At 39.6% G+C, this 24,611-nt stretch overlaps 1 protein-coding gene across 1 annotated transcript in view; it reads right to left on the minus strand.

The window, feature by feature from the left end:
- The window catches only part of CEP350 (centrosomal protein 350), a 69,443-nt gene that overhangs the window by 27,824 nt on the left and 17,008 nt on the right, over positions 1-24,611 (minus strand). The window contains 20 exon segments of the mRNA XM_056497396.1: positions 2,070-2,227; positions 3,455-3,601; positions 3,957-4,044; positions 4,938-5,122; positions 5,661-5,857; positions 6,330-6,496; positions 6,941-7,060; positions 7,436-7,572; positions 9,023-9,154; positions 9,398-9,508; positions 10,122-10,285; positions 10,399-10,619; positions 11,951-12,140; positions 13,035-13,198; positions 14,275-14,428; positions 15,006-16,054; positions 17,303-17,424; positions 17,774-18,426; positions 19,232-19,375; positions 22,635-22,748. Of these exon segments, the coding sequence (XP_056353371.1) occupies positions 2,070-2,227; positions 3,455-3,601; positions 3,957-4,044; positions 4,938-5,122; positions 5,661-5,857; positions 6,330-6,496; positions 6,941-7,060; positions 7,436-7,572; positions 9,023-9,154; positions 9,398-9,508; positions 10,122-10,285; positions 10,399-10,619; positions 11,951-12,140; positions 13,035-13,198; positions 14,275-14,428; positions 15,006-16,054; positions 17,303-17,424; positions 17,774-18,426; positions 19,232-19,375; positions 22,635-22,748 (4,417 nt within the window).

Consider the following 24,611-nt stretch of genomic DNA (forward strand, 5'->3'; position numbering starts at 1 on the left):
CACAAAATTTCCACTTCTTCTTCCTAGAAGTAACTGTTCCATCTCAAATCCTGGTATCCAGCTTTTGAAAAGTATTCTCCAGTGAGCAATATTTCCAACTACATAAAATAATCAAATGATGACTAAAATACCTTTAAAGGTAAAACATACTTTCTTTCTGCTACTATCCCTTGTAATATGTCTTTATGCAATTGTAAATGTTGCTTAGAAATGAAGATACTTAAAAAAAAATTTCAAGAACAATATTGACAAAGACACTAGCTTATAAAAAGTGGCAAATGAAGTCTTGAACATACAAGTATATTTGTCCTCTTTTTTAGGATTAATACTATATCTCAAAATTCGTAAGCTGCAGATTGTTTTTTATCACCATTTGAAATTTGCTGAATTTGTTTGGGGGAAAAAATAAGATAACAACCCTCTTTTAAGAAAAAAATAAGATCAGAAGAAAAAAATTATTTTCTTGAAACCCTAGAAGTCAGCATGGCCTACAACACACAAGCTTTTCAAGTCCCCATCTTAAATAATTTACCAGTCTCAAAAGATACTTTGAGAATTTGCCACTGTGATGATGGATGGGGTGGTTTTCATACAACTTGGAATCCCAGGAGTTTAGTTTTGGAAATATGGCACCTCAGAAACTTTTAATTATCAGTGATTTGGGCTGTTCAGTTTACCAGACACCGCCATAGGAGTCCAAATAAAACAGTAACCAACTCAGGCTAGACACAAAGGCCACAAAACTACAGCATGTTTTGAGTTTTTCCTACTTCTACCAAAGTCTCCCTTACTGCTGTTGGGTTTTATTTTCATCATACTCAAGTACATGCATGGATGGGAAATGTGCTTCTCAAATGATTGCAAGCAAACAGGCTGCTAAGGAGTCATGCATAGCTGGCCTTAACATGGCACTGCTTGCTTTGGGATGTTTTATCCAGCTGTGTTTGGGGTCTCAAGAAAATACACAACCCAAAGATCACCCACACAGACTAAAGTGCAGTGACTGTCTTGGTTCTAAGCTCAAAAGAATTGTCTAAGCAAAAACTATTTCTTCTGGCAACTGGAAGAAGCCAGACTTTCAATGACTTAGTCTCAAATAAGAATTTAGGGATTCAAACTAATGAGCACAAGCAGGTAAAGTGTTTGGGATGTTTCATGCACAAAGTAATTCCTACACTGAAAGGATGCAGAGACAATTTTTTATCTAAAACAACTTCATAGGTGAAATCAGAAGATGATTTTATGTTTTCAGGCTCAGAAATTGCACATAGATTTTGTTATTTCCTCTTGAGCCCAAGAAACATTTTCAACATTTTTCCAGTCTCTGAACTACGTATCTTTTCAGTTACATACATATCACCTCCATTAATAAAGAAAATATTTAAAGAATTCATCCTAGCTGACATTAATGCAATCGGAATTAAAATTCAGCAACTCAATAATTAGATAGAAATCACATACCTGACAAGCTCAGTGTCTTTCTGTGAGACAGATCTGAAACTCAGTTACTAGTTTTTGCATAAGACAATTGCTGTTTTAAGTTACATTTCAACTCAAAATAAAAATTTGCATTGTAATTCCAGAGTCTCACTCCCTATATTTTTTTACTCTGTAAGGTAAAAGGGGAGATACAAAATATAGCACCATTTCCATAATGTGACAGTGGTCTCTCACTGCAAGAGAAACTCTGACAAGATGTGCTGTGAAGACAAAACATATTCCTTGTACCTACAAACATCAACATCTCTTAAGATGATGTGCTTTTATCAACTCTATCAAGTACCAAGAATAAGAAACTAAATCTTCTGTAATAAAGCTTGACCACATGGTCTGCCAAAACGTTTGAATCTTAGTATCATGCAAGAACTGCAGCCTTTAAATTATTATATTCAAAGATTAATATGGTTCTACTCATGCTTCCAGTCGTCTGTTTTCCAGGCAATTCAGATCAAAGTGTGATATCAATGACACCAATATTTCTGATGGTCACTTTTTAGTGCAGTGGGCCAAACTAACTTGTTCCATTAAAATAGCAAACTTATGCAAAAGAAAAAAAAAACCATAGTTACTTTTCATCCATTCTGCTGCGCATTTTTTTAAGTTTCTGCATAATGCTGCTGGTCTCACTGCTGGAGATGGAGATTGGGGAAGGGCTGCGTGTTTCTGCATCAGTTGGAAGTGGGCTGGAACCATTGCTCTGCTTGATGTCATCCTCACTGGGAAGCTCCTGCAATTAAAGGGTTAAAATAAAAAAGAAGCTTTAAAAGAATATTCCAAAATCCTTCAAAAATTATGTTAATTTGTGTTAATTTAGTTTGCAATCTCTAGATTACATGAAATACTGCTTCAAATAAATCTGTCCACTTGCAGATTTAACTTCATAACCTCATTTTTATTTGACTCACAGCTTTCAGCACACCCTTTCTCTCCATAATTTTTCCCCTGTGTCCAGAGCAGAAAAACAAGCCAAACCAAACCAAAAAGCCTCCCAAAGCAACAAACTACCAGAATTCAATTACCTAAATAGGAAACCAATCCTTTCTACACTACTACTATTAAACCTGTGTCTTCTCAAAATTTTGTAAGGAGGCAGCCAGTTCCCAAAACCTTATTTTGCTGCCTTGTAAAGTAGATGCAAGAAGCTTAGCATAATTACACTAACACACACAGCAGGAAGTTTTGGGGTTAGGGCTTATATTTAGTACTTTGGGCCTGACAAATAATCAAACAAAAATCAAAGCCTGAGAGACCTAACCACCAAAAAAACTCACATTCCCAAAGTCGTTAGTTCAGCTTGAGAATGAACAAACACCATCAACTGTGCATTTAAAACATCTTGTAACTTCTCCAAAGGCTTAAATGATACTCTAAAGAAATTGATGACTTAAGTTTTAGTTTTCATATTTTCCAGACTCTGTACTGCATTAGCATGTAACTCTGAACTTCATATAAAATGTTAGCAAGTTCTCTTCATAGTTTAGCCAGACACAACAATCCTTTTCCAGCCTGAGAACCAAGGACACTGCTGCAGCTTCAGGCCCAAAAAGTGCTAACAACAGAGACTTGAGGAGAGCAATCTGGGAGGATGGGACTGCAGAACCTGGAGCTGTAATTGGACAATTAACCATAATATGTAAACAGACCAAAACTTAAAGAAGTGTGAAAACCTGTGACACACCATCCATCTTGGGCATAGCCATTGCCAGGCTCTTGTACTGGCCATGGTGTAACCTTTGAAGACCTTTTTAATAAATACCTACTTTATTCCTTTAATACTGGCTAGCTTCTGTTCTAGGTAGCCTCTTTAGGCATCAAAATTAAACATATATTGCTGAACTTTTAGGCAGACAAAACTTCCAACTGATAGGTCCAATCCAGTAGCCTTCCATTCCTATAAACACTGAAGTTGCATGGCTGAAGAGGGAAGACTCCAGCTTCTGTGCTGAACACTCACCAGCTTGTTTTCTCCTGCAGACTTCAGTTTCTCCTGCAATTTCATTGTAGTCTGACGGATTCGCTCGATTTCCGCCTGCTGTTTAAGGATGAGCTGCCTCTCCTTCCGAGCAGCCTTGTTTGCCTCCTGGAGACGCTTAATTTCTGCCTTTTAGGTATAAAAGATTCAGCATAAGAACATTGACAGACCTCTCTCAAGAACACACTCAAAGCTGCCACAGTGCCCTTGCTATGGATTTGACACAATTGCAATTACATGAAGAAGAAACTAGGCTGAACTTCAGTAGCCAAGAACTGGAGATCAGTTAATACTTCAGAGTCTCAATCCTGAGATTACAGATAGAGAAGGAGCCTTGAGAACAACGTAATGAATATGACTAAAGTGCAAATAAAACTTACAGGCAAGAAATACTGCTGGTTCTCCATTCTTATATTTACAGGTCTGAAACATTTAATGGGTACAAATGGCTTCCAACAGGACTTTCCTAGAGGGCATCCCTTACCTTTTCCTGCTGTAATCTCAGCAGCAGACCACGCTGCCTCTTTCGAATAGGAGGCATTTTATCATCCTCCCCCTTGTCTCGCAAATGCCTGCAAACAGATTGAAAGGAAGAAGTATAAATAAAGTAATAAGATTACTTTATAATAATAAATAATGATAAAGCAATATAAAAAGGTGCACAACAGGCCTTTTACACTTTAAAGTGAAAAAATATAAGTTTACTTTCTCTATTCTGCAGAAGGTTATATACCTTGATTCTTGGTATGCTCTATGGTGGAATATTTTGCATGGTTTGGTCAGATACATACAGTAAAAAGGCCAGGTAACAGATCTCACAAGAATGGGCAGAAGCTCTGCAGAGGTAGCACACTCACCATTTGAGAAACACAGAAGGAAGGACACTTGGCTCACTACCTAATAATACTTTGTCAAATTCACAATAACAAGAAGTTTTAAGAAAATGTCTGCTGAATAAGGGTAACTGTCATGCAGAGAAAATTACAGATTACTAGTTTCAGTGGGTACTTCAATGGACTTCAGGACAAAGCATATCTCAGATTGGAAACAAATCACTAAGTACAACATGCGTCCAGATTCACAAAATGTGGCCTGAGTCAACTAAAATGCCCTCAGATACACATCAAGCAAAGAAAGGTCAAACTGCTTGACAGTTCTGTATCTTCCTGAGTGAAGACGTGTAGAGGAATGACTGGCAACTACCTTCTCTAACTGACAACATCTGCTCTTCTACTGTTTCAGTGAAATTCTTAATCAAACCACTTTCAATGTAAATATCAAAGCACATTTATAAACCAGGTCCTGTTCTTTCCAGGTCCCAGAAACAACTGTACAGAATACTGACGTCAGAAGATTAGTTCAACCATTAATACTTAATAAGGGAGTGGCAAGTTGAAAAAAAACCTTGAAAAGTAGAAGGAAACGAATAGTAACGAGCAGTTACATATATTCAGAGCTGTCTTACTTTTTCTGGTGCTCCAGCCAAGCCAGTTCAGCCTTGGTCTTCTCTTTGAGAGCTTTCTCCCGGAGCCGCAGGAGTGAGGACTGATGAGCTGCTCGCATTTCCTCCTCCTTCATGTACTGTCTTACCATCTCCATGGTAAACTTAGAGAAACTATCCTGCCCCCCTGAGAATGGCATGCTTAGCTCCTAGAAGGAAAGACAAAGTTGGCACAAAACCACAGAAATGCCATGGCTTTTTTTTCAATTACAAAGTGCATGTCTCTGTGTGTATATGCACAGATACACAAAAATAGATGCAACAAGGGAAGCTGCTTTTTCCCTGAGCTTTGTGCAAACCAGCTTTTTTTGCCCTGGGCTGTGTGACAATTTTGGGAGGTCTCCATTTTATCCAGAGAGATGAGGAATCCTCTTGTATTTCCTAGCGGTGTGTTAGCATAGTTGGAGGACTTAAACCACTGGGCTTTTAAAATCCACCTCAAGAAGTCCCTCCTCCTAAGCCACAAGGTAAAGGCCTGGATGGACTGCTCCATAAGTCATCACCTTGTACAATGACATACAGCATGATTCACACATCTCTCTGTTTTGAGATGCTCAGAGAACCACAGGGAGGAAAAGAACCCTCAACCCTGCAAACACAGCTAAGAACAGCTCACTTGAAGCTTAACAGCTTAACCATGTCAGCTCAGTTAATTCAATTTAACTTAAATATGGTTGCCAGGTGTACCTTGATAGATGACAGAGCTGTTTTGTCTGGGGACACTTCCTCATCAGAATCATCACGACTGCCCCGCTTCTTCTCCAGATTATTTCTGCGATGACTCTCAGAGGGCAGCAAAGACCGAAAAGACTTTTCTTCAATCTCGTCCTCTGTCATGGACTCATCAAATTTCAGGGAATACTCTGTTGCAACAGAAGCAGAATCTGAGGGAGAAATAAGGGAAGCAGCTTTCACTCAGTTTTGCAGCATTTTTAGTCTGTCTCATCTCACTAATGTTAGGGGGGTCAGAAAGACAGGGAGATAGCTAATGTAGAAAAACGTGTGTTTAGAAAAGAGTGATTTTGAGTTAGAGGACATCTGTTATCCAGTTTCGAGTGATCTAACAGACTTATGCACTCAGGTATAAACGTGTCTGGAGTTGCTGAAACACCTGGTGTTGTGCCCGCAGGTTCAGCATATGAGCATCTGGCTAAGCTAACACAGCTGAATCTCAAAGGTTCCCATCTCACTGTGCCATTCTCTGTTACCTCTTAAGAGACAATTCACCTGGGGCTCAGCTTTCTTCACACACTTTCCCTCATTTATTTCAGAAATTCATTCTGAAACAGCACCACCTCCCTCCCTCCTTTCCCCTCACCACCTTCAGACCCATCACACACCAGCAGTACAGCCAACCTTTTTCATCTGGTAGGGACAAAACACTGTCACTGGGCAAGGAATCATCTGCAGCAGTCTGAGCCTCCTCTTCGATACTGCTGGCTGGCTTCTCACGACGGGAAAGCTTTTTCTCATTTTCCTTAGAAGATGGAACTGAAGGGCTCTCCTGGCGGCTGCTGGTACTACTGTGTTATCCAGAGATTATTTTTTTAAAAATACTTAGCACATTTCAAAATACTTATACTACATTATAACATATACACCATGACTAACATCACAACAATAAACAACATGCAAATGGTTTGGTTTTGGTTTTAAAATGCAGTTTGACTACTTTAAAATTCCAATTTTCATCAAACCTACTGACAGTTGTTTTATTCTAGCTTAAAATCCATGTGGTCTAAAGGTATGCACATCCTTTACCTGGCAATGACTAGTGATGATAAACAAATGCAAACAAATCTTCTTTCAGATTTTAAAAGAATGAGTAAGTTAGAAACTCTGTTTTAGAAGTTAGGAGAACTACAGAGGACAACATTTTTCCACTTCAAGGTCAGAGAAGGGCTGTAAGAAACTTCATGGGACCTAACTGGATCAGGTAAGTGAACAGGACACAAAAAGCCTCTTACCTCTGATCATGAACCTTTGATCTTGAGGACTCAGAGTAACTATCAAACATTGGTGAGTACATCTGTTTTGAGTCGCCTGTCTCCTCTTTACCCTGTGATATGGCACCAGACTCACATTTCCTGGAAATGAGAAGCATTTGGGGTAAATTTGCATTGTCTTAAACATAGGAGTAATACAGTTTTCATGAGATTTCCTCAGTTTACTAGAAGTAGTAACAATTAAAATTTCTGCCAAAAGATTTCTTAAAACTGAAACTAGGTTAAATCATCCCACAAACATTTTGATAATCTTTTTCTACTCTTTTATGTAGAGTTTCACAGAATCAGTTAATGTCACCTTTGGTGTATGCTATTCAGGGCATAAAGATGGAATCCAAGTTCATCTTAAATGCTCACTCATTATGGCATCTAACATTTTCTGCAAGAACAGGTGAAGCAAAACCTAACAAGTCTTACTTCCCCCCTCCCTCCTTAAAGTGAAACATTAAGCCAAACCTGTTTGTATCAGCTTGGGCCCTCATCTGCTTCATGAACTCTGAATGGTGCTGCCGCTGCTGGTCAAACAAGGTGGAGACTGCAGCAGCTGGGGCACTGACAGTGTCTGAGATCTGGGTCCGTGCCAGCTCTGTCATCTGAGTACAGCAAAAAACATAGGAACACAGTGAGCTTAGCAGTATCAAAATGCTTCTGGAAGAGAAAATAATCATTCTGGCATGCAACTTAGTGACTTATAACAACTGTCTAAGACACAGGGTTAAATTGATTTGTAACACTACATGTCACTTCTGGTGGTAAAGGTGCATACTGCTCTGTGAATACATATTCCTCCATACTCCATTCCTTTACACATAATAAATTACAGTGTACATTTAAAAATATTTCCAGCACACTGGTGACAGGTGTTTCCTCTGCTGCATTCCAGTTAAAACAAATGGCTGCTCAACTGAGTATGTGGAGTCACTCATGAACTGAGATGGAAAAGCTAATCTGCTGACCCAGCATCAGTGACCAGGTCATCCACATCAGCCTCTCTACCAGCACCTCTCATGCTCTGACTTCAAACTTCAATCAAGACTTGGAGATATTAAAACCCTACACAAAATAAAAGTTGTCTTCTCTATTTCTCCTCAATTGTTTCTTAACTGGTTTCTACCCACTTCACCTCTAAAAACTACATGTTTCCTTGTCTTGATCCAAGACTTCACTACGTACTCTCACTGCATCTATTTGAGGTGTCTGAGCTTTTCTGCTCCTTTAACCCATTCTAGTCAACTCAAAAATTACTTAAATTTCACATATTTGGCAGAACTCAGAAAAAGCACATCAGTATTATTGTACAATTCCATTACTCATCATAAAATCCTTGGTGAGCACCAACATGTGCACAAGCTGTGAAGAAACAGTTCTGTTCATACTCATCAGCCTTTTCTACTCCATCCCGTAATACTGACCCACAGTCACTGTGATTTCTAAACTATGATGGAGTAAGAGTATTTCTTGGTTACTGTGTTCCTTATCCATGTTTGAAGCAGCTGTTACATACCGGGAGCTGATAAACTGATATAAAAACCTGAAAACTAATAAATATTCTGTATAGCACAAGAAGAACAAAGAGAGATTCAAAATGAGGAAAATTCAATCTCTGTACCAAGTGAAGAGCTTTGCTGAAGATTCTGCCTTCTCCTTTTTTAAAAATTTTATTTGTTGTTCTTGTACCTTCAGTAGTAAGCAAAACTGCAGATCTCTGCTTTTCTAATTTAATTTGCACATGAAACAAATATAGGATCAATCCCTGATGGAGAGCTACTCTTACTCTTGTGTTCACTGACATGAATCTATCCTGGAAGAACAAACTTCTCAGTTTAGAAGATCATAAGAATATGGAACAGGGATTTAAGGCTGCTGATTGACTTCTAAGTAAGGATGCCAGAGTAGCTCCTTTGAAGTCCTATCATTTGTCATGTTATGAAAGTGAAGAAGTTGTACCAAGAATGACACCAAACAGAAAATAACTTAAAACACAAGAAAATATTCAAGTAATACTGCAATTCAAATAGCTTTTGACTTTCCCTAGGGCCTCACCTCACGGAGCTGGTGAGTTGCATCTGTAGAGAGCAGTGCAGGTTCTGCCTGTTCAGCTGCAGCCTTGCACAGGGGCTCCTGTCCAGCCTCCTGCCGTGACTGGACCAGCTGCTGCAATGACTCTGCATGGACCTATGCAGAAAACACAGAGAGCTCAGCTCTTCAAAATGGTCTGGCTATAGTAACTACAGATTTATTTCTCAAAATCTGGCAGAAAAAAGTTTGAGATACGCCCTTGAGAGTTTCTTTCAGCTATACTAAACCCTTTTTGGCACTTTCATATGTTCACAGCTTCAAATTAAGGATACCTGTAGGTATGGATTTACTTACAATATTTTGCCTCATAAACTCCACATTTTTGAAGGGCAGCCTTACCTGAGCTGCCTTCTGCCTTGCCTCTTCCAGTTGTCTCTGACTTTCTAAAGCTTCTTGTTCAGCCTTGATTTTCCAAAGAGCCAAATCCCGTTCATGGCGCTGCTGTTGTGCCTACAGATCAGGAAAACAAGTTTAAACTGTGCAAGTTTAACCTAAAGACATTATTTGCCTCAGCCACTAGTTGCAACTACCTCTTAAAGATCTGAATCTACTCTGCTGGGGTGTCTCTTCTGCTGAAACAGAATTTTTAACCCACAGACCCTCTCCCTTTTTAAGGCAATGTACATTCCCCATATTCTTCCACCACAGTGAAGATCAGAGTTTAGGAGATCAATTAATCCAACAAACTAGAATAAACAATCTTGTCAACATAAGGAAATTTCAACCAAAAATATTGTTTTTGTGGAATAAAAAAAATCATCCAGCCCAAACAACTACACTGCCTGGCACTGAAACTCAGAATCAATCCCAGTAAACAATCATGCTTTTATCTGAGGAACACAACCAAAACAGTGATTCCAGCTAATGGTATATTAATGACCAATATTAATATATTAATATTAATATATTCCAGAGTAGCTACTTTCTTGGTATCAACTTAAAATAAGAAAGATAACAGATGTTAATCCTAAAAAATGGCCATTATCAGAGATGCCCTATCACGGCCACTATGATTTCTCTGCACTGCTAACAGAAGATTAACTTGTCACTGTTTTGCCATTACCTTGAGAATCTGAGCCAAAGAAACACTCTCCTGCTGGGCAAGGGAAATGCCTCTCACTCGCTCCAGGTCCGAGAGCTGCCGCACGGACTCCTCGATGGCGCTCAGGTAGTTCAGCTCTGCCGACAAACGGTGCTGCAGCCCCGCAGGGGAGAAACGCATGCACCCTGCAGGACAGCACACACTGCTCACCCTCACACACTTCAGCAGCCCACATCAAAAACTCAAGGCAAAACACTGTAGCTGCTCTGGCATCAGCAGAGTTTTTACAAATACTCACCGCTTGTTGAGGCTGCTCCCGCTGCAGACCTGCTGGTTCCCAGGCCCGTGTCAGGAAAGGCCACGTTTGGCCTCAGCCCTGGGACTATACCTCCAGAAAAGCCAGCAGGTGACTTGACTCTTTCTGCTGTATTGCCTACAGAATCCAAATGCAACTTTTTTTGGGAGCCAGAAGATGGGGAAGAAGTCGGTGTCTTCTGGGGTCTTCCCTTGTCTGAGAAACTGATGGTGAAACAAAAACCAAAAGGAGTTAATAACTCTCCTAGTCCAGCCATTTCATAAAATAAAGGAATCATCTTATTCTTCCATTCCTACACACAAGCAGATCCATGCAAAGGGCACAGTCTTTTCAGTTTGCACAGGCCCAGTCTGTCTTCAGGAAATGGTCTCACGAGATGGGTTTTGTCTCTAAATCCCAGTTCAGAGTTAAGTTTCTAGAGCACCATGTTTTTCCCCAAGTATTAAGCCTAGTTAGCACATATACACACACACACACATAATTTAAAAAAAACCCAAAAACACAGTATCTTCATGTTCTACACGACCAGACAAGCAGTTTCAGTGCCTCCTGTTAGGAGCCTGGCATGAGAAAGCAAGCAATCATCTGTATGTGCATTTTAAAAAGTGAACAATTTACTATCAGCACACAGATGTAACTGATTGTGGCAAGCCACTGCCCTGAGTCTTGACCTCTCTCCTAAAATGCAACAGAGACCAAAACTTGACTTGAACAACTCGTAAGATACTATGGTAATAACACTTTTTGAGAAAAGATGTTTCTTTTTTAAAGAGAGAAAATAATACAGATGTTTCTTAAATTTACTATTTCAATTTTATTAGGCTGAAGGGGATTAACTGTTCGAATCCTTTGGGAAGACATTCTGCTTTACCTGGCACATCTTAGGAGGACAAAGGACCTTTCAAACCCAATACTGGATGTCACTAACAGTCACCAAAAGAAGCCAATACCTCAGAACTCCTCTAAACCAACATAGAATGAGAGATCACCCATATTATTTGATGCTTTTTAGAAAAAAGTGCAGTGAAAACTGAGTATTTCACAAACACCTTCATTGGACAATTAGCACAAAAACTGCATTTTTAGCTAGACCAAAAGAGGCTGCAACAGAAAAGATATGTTTCTTTCTTTTTTTAATACATTCTTTTCCTTAGGATGGGTTCATCTCTCAAAAGGCATCGACTCACAGAGCTAGATGGGCTTTGTGAGTATTAGCTGAACACAAGTACAGTCAAAACTGTCTGTGTATCTACTGAAAAAAGAAAGGTGACTGCACAGGTTGAATAGACCCTGACACATTTCTAACAGACCTTTTCTAGAAGAGGGAAACAAAAACTGTATTTCAATGCTTAAGGTACTCAACATGACAGGACACCACGTTTCATATCTAGATCACAGAGAAAAAATGTTTTCTGCATGCATAGCCTACTAACATTTGACCATTTCTGTTACTCCCCTTGTGCATATCCAAAGACTCAGCCAGTAACACTACCAAGCATCGTTACATTTGCATAGTCTTATAATATTCTGTTACCTCATCAGAGAGTGTCCAGACAAGTTTTCCAGTGTGCTGTCTGTATCTGGGTTCTGCTCATGCTCTTTATTAGAAACTCTGCTACTCGGTAAGGATTTCTTTGCTTGTTGGGATCCCCTCTCTAATTCAGACAGTATTTTATCTTCTTCCACAGAAAAGTGGTGAGAACTTCCATTGAAAGTGTCTGACCCTAAGAAGCAACAATAGTGTCAAAATTTTGTCTGGCTCTACATGTGAATACCTTGCAAGCCCCACAAAACAATTAATTGAGTTTTTTCCCAGGTAAAGAAGCCTTTGAGTTAGAAGTCTATAGATCCAACAAGGAAGAAATGTAGAATTGGCAATGAAGTTCTCTTCTGTATATTGTGTTCACTGCCAAAACTGTCACTCAGTTTTCATTTCAGAACACAATCAGTTTAAATAAGGAAAGTATTTATTTAATTCTTTACTACTAATAATCAGAATATAGCCTAGCTTTTTGGGAGAAAGGTAAAGAGTTTTGAAAAAATAGGAAGAGAATTTAGAATGCCTAATCCTATTATTGTCATGTTTCTATTGGCTTAAAATCTAGCTTTTTTTTATCCATTGCTTATATACTTCGAGTGCACCAAGCCTCAGGTTTCTTCATGCTTTTGTAATGCACAGGTTACCACAGAAACCAATGTATTTATTAATTTGTGCACTGATAAAAACTAACTGTGATCCGAAAACAAAACATTCAGGCAAATTTGTAGTCACTTTCACAAACATGACCATAACTCAGAAGCCTATTGGCATTTCCTTAGTACAGAATCTAAGGATAGTTCCCACACAACATTAAAATTAACTGATTTTTTAGAAGGCTGGTTTAGGAAAGGAAATTTTTCAATGCTGTTAACAACCTTTTGCTTATTTAACTTTAAATTACTGTATTTTAAGGTCAGAGCATAACCAAAGTCAAGAAGAAACTAAGAAGGAAACACTGGAAGAATAAATCAATCATTCTATCAGTATTAATTAGTTTCCAGATATGCAGGACTGCAATTTTCCTAACAAGAAAAGCCTTCCTAAGAAAGGATACTCTACAGCCAAGTACTGCACTTACGTTCCTTTTTCCCTTTCTTTCTGGAGGAAGCAGATGAGCGGGAAGACGCTGCAGACCGAGGTCCAGACGAGTGCTGAGATCCAAGCTCCACAGATCGGGGCTCAAGGGGCGACCTCCTACTGGGAATTTCTTCCTGAATGCTTGAATTACTGCTGCCAGCAGCACTAAAAAGAAGCACATTGGGGGTGATTAAGGACCAGCCCATCTAGAAAAGCATTGGTTTTGAGATTAAAAGCTATGACAGCTAAGACATTGGGAAGTTTGATATGATACTGAACATACTGAAACATATTTTCAATTATATGAAAGACTAAAAGATGGATAACAACTGTTCTCTTCATTTTTAACTCTTAAGAGCTATTAGACTTCACATCTGAACACAAGAATGACTCAAAGTGCACTTCAGATAGTCTCTGGGCATACAGATATCAACTGCCAGAAATATGAGCAATTTTCAATAAAGGATTACAAAAGACTTGCAAAAAAGAGACATCAGTGCATCATACACTAAATAATACCAACAGAAGAAAGAAGTTTTAATCAGAAAGTTTTTTGCAGCCAACATTTTCAGTGTGCAAAGTGCCTTTTAATTTATTTTCTTCTGAAGTTGAATATCATTGGCACAAACATACATGTGGCCTCTCCCCCAAGTTGCCCATAAGATATAAATACAGCTCATTAGAAAAGAGAGGGTCTTGGAAAATTCAGGAAGCCATGTAGTAGACATGGAGAGTATAGGATCTACAGTCTTCAAATTTTAATCTTAACAAAAGCCTTTAAAAATTCTTACAGTTTATATATCCATTACTAAGTAAACACTAACAACTGCTTACTGAAAGCAATTACAGATTTACTACAAAGTTTTGAAGTACTGATGGCATTTTCAGATTTAGAAATATCTTTTCTATTTTTTCTGAATTACAAGACTACCCAACTGAGCATTGTTGCAGCCACATAAGTCAGAACTAATTTTCACCGGACTACAAAGGATAAGAATCTTGTCTAAAGCTACCTGTCCAAGTTAAAGAACAGCAAAAATTTGACAGAGAACTGGACTCTATCTTAACTATGCTGGCTGCCATATTAACTGCAAGGTCCTAAGAAAGTACTTCTTCACTTTGACTAGCACAGTACAGCACAGCACAGCAGAAAAGATACCCAGCATATTATGATACCAATTTTGTATTTTTTCTCTTGAATTCTGCACTTTTTATTTCTCTAGGAAGTCTAACACAGTTACCTGAGGTCACGTGAAATCTTTTTGTCTGTGAGAGTGCTGCTTCCCTGCGATGAGGCAAAATCCTCCTCGTAAGAAGCCACGCTCTCTGGAGGGCTCATGGCAGGGAGCAAAGGGCGCAGGAGGGCAGGGCCCCCGTTCGGCCTTTCTTCAAACACTGAAGTGTGCAGACAGAAGGGAGAGGACAAAAATTACAACAAATACAAGCATACATCAAATAGGTAACAGGAATTAAAATGCTCCAAATTTTCAAACACAAAGTCATCAGGAGAAGAGCAGTACTGCTGTCCCATGGCAGTTCTAACACAACATAACAAGCAGTCTTCCTCTTTTTTGTAAATTATCAAATTCTTTATTTCAATAACATACTCCAACCAAAACATTCTTGAAGAGCACAGTGCTTTAGAGTCACCGGCAGAAAATTTCATGTAATCATCTTTAAAGAAAATAATATGAAGGTAGAAAGAATCAAGAAAAAACATAAGACAAAAATCAGCTTCTCAGAAAACATTCCTCCTCAGAATGAGAAGCGCCAGGCCAGAGACAAAATACTCATAAAAAGAGGAATAAATTTGTACAAAATGCACGAGACAGCTGTAAATCATGTCTTACACAGATTCACATTTGAGACCTCTGAAAGTACATTCCTTAACTGTGAAGTATGAAGTGCATAGAGCAGTAAGACTGTGAAAATAGCAATTCACGAGAGGTTTGAGAAATGTTTCCGTTTTTACCTTTTCCATGAAGTTGGTAATTCTTTGCAAAGATGTTGATGACACTGTGCGGACTTCCTTTTGCTAGTTCCTCCCACGGCCCCTTGCTGTGTGTGTCACTTGTCTGAGTGAAAAGTGGGGAGTACCTCTCAGCTGCTTTCTGAAACTCCTTTATGGGCTCAAAAGCATTTCTCTCCCGAATGCAAAAATCCTTCTCTTTTAATGTCTCCAACATCTTCAGTGGCTGCTTGTGCTGGCCTCCTTCCTCTTCTGAGAGGTTTTCATCACTCAGGAGAGGCCCTTCGCTGATGGAGTCAATGCTGGACTCATGAGGAGTAACGGCTTTGCTCAGAGGATATGCCTGGTTCTCACGCCCTGGGGAGTCTGTCTGCCTCTTGGATAAATGTCCCAGGACCCCTTCATGCCTGTTAGCAGCAGGAGACCTCAATCCAAGGCTGATTACATCACTAAGAGGCCTGATCGTCTCAGGGAGCTTTTTAAACTCACTAAGGTTGCCTACCCCAGGAAGGCTGTCATCAAAGGTTGTATGAGATACGCAGGCACCCAACATCCTTTGAATTCTGGCTGAAAAAGTATTTTCATTTTCCTCCCTCACAGGAGGACTCACAGCCTTTGCCCACCGTCCTTCATCGTGGTTTTCTTGCATAAATTCTGAGTTCCACATGGTACCATAGTTGATACCAGCACCAGCCAACTTTTTGGCTTCAGTTTCAATCCTGCTAGAAAGTGAAGCAGCTGTAGCTTTCAAAGCTTCAAGGCGATCTAATTTGCTCTTATACTGGCTGGCAGAAGGTTTTACTAAGAGGTTTTCCTGTGCAGCAGATGAATTCAAGTATGATTGAGGCATCAGGGACCCCACAGGGGCAGAATGGCTCCTCTTGCCTGCCAGCATCGCGTCACACTCCTTTGACAGAAGGTCCATCTGCTCCAGACTCCAGAGCTGGGAACAAGGGCCTCCACTTGAGCCCAAGAGAGCTTGTGGGTGGGGGAGCTGGACTCTTGGGCTCAACCTGTCTGGCTGTACCCATGGAGGCTCCATCAAATCACTCCTGAAATGGAAAGTCAACATTTACATTGATGACTCACATGAGTATTGATGTCCTAGATTAAAGCATCGTAGCCATAGATTTATTTTCAGAACAAAATACTTTTTGGTGGAATCAGAGAGGTGGGGAATGGGACAGTAAACAGATACACAATGTTATTTAGTAAAAAAAAAAAACAACAAACCAAACAACACAGCACCTCCCAAATCTGAAATGCCATTGATGGTGTACTCTTCATTCTAAGGTTGTAACAAGTTGAGGTTCAGTCTTTTCCAAAAACTTCCTGACTCCAAAAGGGAGAAAACTTTTTTCCTTATCACCTGCCCACGTCCAGAACACTAGAACACGTTGAAAGTCTTCCAAAAAAACTTCTTCTCTGATTACTATGAGGGTCTCTGAATACCTGATGCAGTCCTATGAGTCTCATCTCTCCTCTACTATTAGCAATTGCATTTCTTCTTTGATGTTACACTAACAATATTTACTACATGGTTTATCTTTTAATTCTACACATAGTTGTACGTGGCTTCCTTGAACTTTTCCAGAAGGGAACAAGTCTCATTGCACTTACTAAGTCAGAGTACAGATACTGAAGCAAGTATATATTTAAGAAGCAGACAATCATTATGTAGTTAAAAATGAAGACACTTGCACAACACGCATATTAAGGATACCCAAAGAACTTAAGGATTTTTAGTTTCTTACATCTAAATGTTTGGTTAGGCACCTTGACTTGCAGTAAGAAAACTTTGATAATACACTGAAAGATACAAAATTGGGAAAGCTGAATGAAAATAGGGAAAGGCTAGTTCCAAGCAGAAGCAGAGGTGTTTGGTACTTCATAGAGAGTAACTAATGGCTGAATCCAAGACAATGGATTAAACAGCAACACTGAGCAAACCAAGTAAGAAAAACAAACAGATACATTTATACAATCGGCTTCTCTTGTCCAATGACAATGGCAGAGGAAATAAGAGTGCCCTATATGAAATACACATCCTACTGATCCAAACAAAACATTACCAACAACCACCGTTCACTATTTATTTACACACTCTCAAACTAGCCATAGCCAAAATTTTCATATGGTTTCCTGCATCAGCTTCCTCTTTAGTGCGAGGAAAATGCTGTAAATGATATAAAGACAATTACTCTCACTGGAACAGGAACTCAAGAGCCAAGGCTATTTTCACCTCTCAGAGAAGAAAGCAGGGGCACTTTCCTCTCTCTCCCAAGGTCCCATTTGCCTACCTCAGTAGTGGCAGCTGTGGTTCCGAAAGCGACATGTCACTGCTGGAAGATGCACTCGGAGGACGCTCCTGAGCCTTGTTTTCTTTGTCAGATTCCCCAGATGGTTGATAACCAGGTCTGGGCTAGAGATGAAGACAACCACAAAAATACATTTTCAAAAGTGTGTCAAAGTTTAGGAACTCTTGCCTAATTACAATTGAAAAGGCTAATATCCAGAATTCAGCTTCTCTTTAAAATAGAAAGATGATTTTCAATCAATTTTCTAGTAGGTCTTGCTGGGCCAAAAAGCAGCCACTAGCAAAGAGGCTGCACATTGAAATCACTATGTTTAAGCAAAGCTACACATTTTGATTTATTCTTTTTTCTCAACTGATAACCACCAGAACAGCACAAGTCACAACCTCCCTAATACCACCTCCTATTCCTGCAAACAACTGCAAGACACTAAGCCAGCGAATCAATCAGCTGTACCTGTGTTTCCTGCACTGTAGGCAGCTGAGGTGGCTCTTCTAAAAGTGTTCGTTCCAGCAAGAATTTGGAATAGGTTTCCTGTAACCGTTTGGCTGCTGAAGGCTCAGGAGGAGGCACATTCTTCACTTTAGTAACAGCCTCCTTCTGCTTTCTGTAGAGCTCTTGAAGCCTTTTGTTCTTCTGTTCTGTTGCCTCCTTTTGTGCTTTTTTCTCTTCATTCTGCTTCTTCTTCCTCTCCTCCTGCTGCCTGATGATGTACTGCCGAACCTCGTTACTGTCATAGTGGCGTTTCTTAGAGATCACCTGAGGCTCCTCACTGGCTGCTACCTTGTCTGGTTTCCTTTTGGTGGGACTGTGGCTCCTCGTATTTTGAGTAGGCAAAACAGAATTTTGATTCTGCTTTTCCCCATCTGCCTCTTGCTTTGTACTCATGGAATCCAACTGCAGGTCATCAAGAATTCCACGTATCTCCATGGGCAGGAAATCCTTGTTTACAGAGGCATGATCTTGGTCATCAGCTGGAAGAGCAGCTTCCAGTTTTCTCAGATTGGTCTCAGACCGTACTTTACTCCTTGACCTTTCAGAACTTCTTGAGGAGCTTTTACGTGTAACATCCAATCTAGAATCAGAACCTGTCCTTCCAATGCAGCCTGCTAAAGAATGAGATGTCAAATATGTCAGGTACCAACTACATTTGCAAAACAGCTACAAAAACAAGGATGAGGCAGGAGGGCAGATCCCACTGTAAACAGGTCTTTGCTTCATTCAGTGTCACAGTCTGAATGTGGCAGCCTTTGTTCAGAATGAGCCCACACCCTTTCTACTCTTACCAGCCTCACCACCTCACAGGCATAAGAAGCACAACAGTTCCCAGCATGCCTTATTTGTCCTGTCTGAGATTCTGGATAAATTCTGAAAAAGGCTGATGGAGGAATCAATGAATATTTCTGATGCACATGGATGACATTATACTGTATCTGGAAGAACCACAATTCCTGTTAAACTGGGATGTTCAATCAATCATCTTAGATTATATACAGCACACTTGGAAAATTCATCTGGCCTGTGAACCACTGCTAGCCATTCCTTTCCCCACTAGGTTCAAGAGGCAAAGACAGATTGCAGATAGTCCAATTTTTTGGTTGCAGCCTCTATCTCATCTTTTCCAAATACTCCAAGCACCCTCGCAGCACCTATCTCCCCTCAAGTCCCATGTGAAGGGACCATGACACCAAAAAAAAGTCCATAATGCACCCAGGAACAGAGGTTATGCACCCCAGCCATGGCTGAGGAAAACTCCCCTCCCATCTCCCTCAAATTCCAGGCTAAAAATAGAAGTAATTTTGATAAGAAACTTCTTCGAACATTCTATCTCAGAAGTCTGCACTGGTCTGCAGACATGCAGTGTTATATAATAAAGTAAAATGAAGGAAGTCCAGCGATAAAAGGACAACATACCAGACTTGGTAGCTCTCTCTCGGCCTGTTCTGTCACTGGATACAGCTCTTCTGTCCTGTTCTATTCTGGGAGCTGGACCCAGGATCTTTTTTACCAGCTTTTGTCCCTCCCGCCAGGAGGATGCACTTATCACATAGCTTCCTCCTGCAAAATAAAGAATAAATAAAAGTCAGGCTCTAGAGGATTTGCCATGATATCAGAAAGAAGTATTCATTGCAGCCATTCATCATTTCTGTACCATTTAATTCTGCATTAGAGGTACTGCTGCAGTTACACAGTCAGAACACTGATGTCCCAGTGTAACACCCAAACCACACTTCAGCACATCAAAGCCCTACAAAAACTGATTTTAGAAAGAAGAACGGGTTATGCAAATCTAAAATACACAAACAAGCCTTACTAGGGACACAGGTAATATTTCCAGAGCTGTTCACCACCACTCAAATACAGAGAATAAGAAATAAAAACATAAAAGCAACTCAGTTGTTGTAATAATAGGAACAAAAATAAAGGTGAGATATAAAAACCCTTTAACCTTTCTATCAAAATAACATGAGCTAATACTCTGGGAAAAAAACAAAAAACTACTTTAAAGGTTTTTACAGATTACTAACTGGTGAGATACGTGTCTTGTAAGGAGGTTAAAAAATATTGAGCAGCAGATATTTTACACCAATGCTAGCTCACTGTCCCTTAGTTGGGACTTCTGTTTCAGCTGAAAACTTTTAAGAATAAACCCCATTAGTGTATACTTAATTCAAGGACAGAATACCTTGCAGATGACAAAAACCCAAAATGTTCTAGGATTATTTTATAATCCTATATATAATTAAATGATAACAATTGGTTATGGTGGTATCTTTACCTAATATTGAGTAGATTAAATGATAGGTTTATTTAACTCACCTTTCAACACACTAAATTCCAATATTACTAATATTCTTTTAATAATAACCTTAAAAGTGCTTTGGAAAAAAACACAGTAAAAGAAAAGGAAATTAAACTAGGTAATTCAGATAATTAATGATCTGTAAATTAATCAGACCTTTCAGAGGTATTTAATTGCTAGAAAAGTACCTAACTTGAATATATAATATGTAGTTGATTTTTAACAATTCCATTTCAGGCTCTATCTCCAAGGGCTCTGCCTAAAGAAACCCAGCCACTGCAGTGTGAGATCACCACAGCCAAACAAAAAAGGCACTGTACTGGGCCCAACAGCACTTTGAAGACAGGATACCAACAATGTCAAGCAAAATCCAGCACAGCAGATTAATTGTTTTGGCAATCCAAGTCCTCAGTTTCCAACCCCCTTTCTTGTTGTTACTTTAATCTAGAAGTCTGCAGCCCACTACTCAACCCTTTGGTAGAAGAACTCCTTGCCTGCATTGTAAATTATCCAAGTATTTTAAAAGAGCTGTCACTTGAAATATGTCACTACAAGCCTCTTTGAAACAGAGGCATCAGCCAGAGGAGTTCTCCTGCAGAACTCACTGCTCCCAGTCAGTTCTGTGTGTGTTTGAAGAGCCAGTGCAAAGTGTCATCTTCCATTTCAAGTCAGCTGTTTAACTAAAACACGCCAATGGGGCAGAACATAAGCCATGGCTATTAATAGCCTTGGCCATGGTAAGCAGTTTCTTACTGCAATGACTGGAGGAGGATGGACTAGCACGGATATGTCACTTAGAGCTGGTTCTTGTCTTCCAGGGATTTAAGGCCATTATTTTCCATATATTTAATCCATTATAACAGGGGGTGGCTTTGTATATAATGGAGGGGCTGGAGCTTACAGCTGTTGACTCCCTTGAGGGCAGAGAGGACTTCCCCATCAAGGAAAGCAGAGGAGTGGGCACTGATCTCTCCCTGGTAACCAGTGATAGGATCTGAGGGAATGGCCTGAACTTGTGTCAGGGGAGGGTTAGGTTGGATATTAGGAAAAGATTCTTCAATCAGAGAGTTTTTGGGCGCTGAACAGTCTCCTCAGGGAATTGGTCACAATCCCAAGACTGAGGGAGCTCAAGAAGTGCTTGGACAACACTCTCAGGCACAGGGTGGGATTGTTGGGGTTCTCCTGTGCTCTGAGCTCCTCTGTCACTTGGAACTGCCATAAATACATAAGACAGCTGAGTGTGATTCCTCAAGTAGGGATTGATCAGCATAGGAGGGAGTAAATCCATGCTTATCACTTGAAGTATTTGTATTCCTTACTATAAAATATTCACAAGCAGGATTTACAGGTTGCAGAAGTACATATGCACTCTCTAAAAATCCTTTGTAATAAGTTTTAAAGCTGCTTTGTTTGATTCAAAATGTTTACAGATTATGGGTCACTCTACATAGGAAGAAATAGAAAACCTTAAGAAGGGTTCAAAGGTGCCCAAACTTGCATAATATTTAAAGAAAATAAATTGCTCTGTGTGTGACTGCAGGCAACACTACTCACTTTGTATGAAAACTAAGACCAAATATGAAGCATATCTGGAAGTCTTCCTAATTCTTTTGCTGCCCATATCAAAGATTCACACTACTGGAAAACTAGGAAGCACTGTCAGAATTCCATATGTGTTTAATTTTATTTTCTTCTATAAGGCACTATTCTAGAGTAACCTGCTCACATCATCTTCTCTAAATAATTAAATTGTATTTAATAGTAGAATTGTCAGACAACAGTGGGGAAAAAAGTTCTCAGTTGGTAAAAGAAATAAACATTTCTTTAAAAATACCAAGATTTGGAAGACTAGTCAGGGAATGCATGTTTACATTCTTCCACCAACTGAAAAGCCAGGAGTGGGTTAAGCCAGAACTGAAGGTGCAGAGTAACAACAAATTGAAACGTGGGAGAACAACAACAAGTAAAGAACCAGGAGCATCCTGTTCTCTGCTTCCCCACTGAGAAATCATCCAACAACATTTTTAACTGCAGCCCCTCCTTACCTGACAGGAGAGCAACTTGGCAAGTCCCACTGGCACTGATTTTAATATCTTGTCTCAGCATTGCTGACTGAGCCATGGGTCCGGCTCTAGTCAGCTTCATCACAAATTGAACAGAAACAGGATCCAGAGCAGAGCTACTGCTTCTTTTTGTCTACATTACCCTGACAGATACCTAAGGACACCTCTCCCTACAAGAAACTCACACTTTGCAGCAGTTTCCTTAAGATGCATGCAGCAAATGGAAAGGCAAAAAATTAAAATAAACCACAAAAAAAGTGCACACAGGCACCAACCAACAATAAAACCCCCAATGCAGTGCAGTACAGTACAGTGCACAAACTCACTACAACAGCACTGCTGCACACCTAAAAAGGGTTTTAAAGCAATACACTTTAATTTTTCTTTCTTTAGACAAAGCTCATCTCTGAAGGACATGTAACAATCATCCCTCTACAGCAGAAACAGTCACCTTGTTTGGACTCTGGACTTGGCAATCGTGTCAGCTTTTGCACTTTCCGCACTGGTCTGGTTGCTTTCTTCTCTTTGTTTCTCTCACTAGATTTTCCTTTCATGGTTGAATCCTCTAAAAACAAACAAAAGCTGTTAAGTGATACCCCCCAGGGGAGAACACAGAGAATAGCAAGCTTGATTCAACATTTGAAAAACCAGAACTCAGAGAAACACAACAGAATTCACTGGCTTTCCCAGATTATATACCCAGATCAATGACTTCCAGTCCAGTACTTCAAAATCCTCAAGGTCTGTTTACCTACACACTGGAAGGCAGTGAAGCCACAGCAAGGCCATACAGATGTTTTACAAAGTAAATTTTCAATTCTAAAAGAAATATCAGCAGTTTAACGTGAGCAACTGTTGGTTCTCTTCTGCTACAGATACTACATTTTACTACTCTGATGTTCCACAAGGACAAGGGCTGCTGCTTCCACATTAATGCATGACAGAACATTCAGCACATCAGGAACTCTGGCTTCTGTTATCACTGTTTTCTGGTTCCTCCTCTCTAAAGAATGGGTTCAGACAACCTAAAACAACCAAGATGCACATGGACAGATCTGAAGCTTTATTTAGATACCAATGCAAACATTTACAGCCCCTAATTTCATGTAAATCCACTCTCTCATGGATGTCCATAGGAAGCATCAGAGGCAGAAGAGGAGGTTATATTTCAAAGATATAGGAATGGAATTTCAGGAGTCTTTCCCACCCTTAGCACTCTTTCCTTACAAATTTTCTAGCTGCCTTTAAAGCCGACAATATGAGCAGGTAAGGCAATCAATGCACTGAGTATCAGAGCCCTCAGTGACTGCATTTGCAGAAAGCTAACTTCCTCCTCACCTCTTTTAGCAACAAACAACCTTTTCCTGTCACCAGGAGAGTACAGGCTGCTTCTGACCTTGCGCCTATTACACAATTCTGTTCTAGTATGGCAAATCCTGAACATCTTTAAGACAAAATTACTGGAAGCTTAGGGTCCATAAAATATCCATTAGCTAACTGCTATACAAAAAGAAAGATACCCTGTATGGTCTATGCTTACACATAAAAATATTTTTGTTGTAAAGAACAGTGCTGCTGTAGATATCAGATATATGACAGATAATTTCAGCACTAGAGAGCAAAGAACAGTTCTGATACAATTGTCTGTACACATCAGAAACACCACATGCTGTAAACTTAATACAGAAGTAACATGTGGATAGATAATCTGACAACCTAAAAATACATTTACAGTATGTATGATGTGCAGCACCAGTGTTTGTTTACTAGCAATCAGCTATTCAGTATAATCTTTTCACCTCAGAAAGGAGACACGTTGCACAACAGCTGTTCTACACATGGCATCAGGACAGGAGTGTGGATCAACACACACAAAGCTCCTTCCTTTTGTAGGCACCAGACACATGATCCAAATGCCTTTTAAATGGATCTCTTCAATGAAGCTTTTAAAAAAAATTGAATTTCTATAAACAGCTTGTTGTGCTTGCCAAAACTAAAAAAATAAATGCTAGCGTAGATTAAAAGTCTGTGGAAATTTGGCATTAATTTCACAGACTGATCTGAACAGTGTATTTGTAAAATAATTTTACTGAAAAGGAGCATCTCTTCTTTCCGAACTACTTTTAATGAGTGATTCCATAAAAAGTCCTCAGTAACTTATTGACTTGTACATGGAAAAAAGACAAAATGTTTTATTACTACACATATCTACAGATTTAAATCTCAATTTTCCTTCAGTCTTACATGATCTGAACAAAGAGAAAAGTTATTCTTAATAAGTAAGCTCTTAAGCTGCAAAACTAGAGGTTCTCTGGGGATTTTATTTTCTATTCCCTTCCATTTTATTCACATGATCTCTGCTCTCTCCCCCAACTCAGTCAGTCAGAGGCAATTCAAGCCTACAGCACTCCACTGTAATCAGCCTAGC

The sequence above is a fragment of the Oenanthe melanoleuca genome, chromosome 8, assembly GCF_029582105.1.
Source record: "Oenanthe melanoleuca isolate GR-GAL-2019-014 chromosome 8, OMel1.0, whole genome shotgun sequence".
NCBI classification, from domain to species: domain Eukaryota; kingdom Metazoa; phylum Chordata; class Aves; order Passeriformes; family Muscicapidae; genus Oenanthe; species Oenanthe melanoleuca.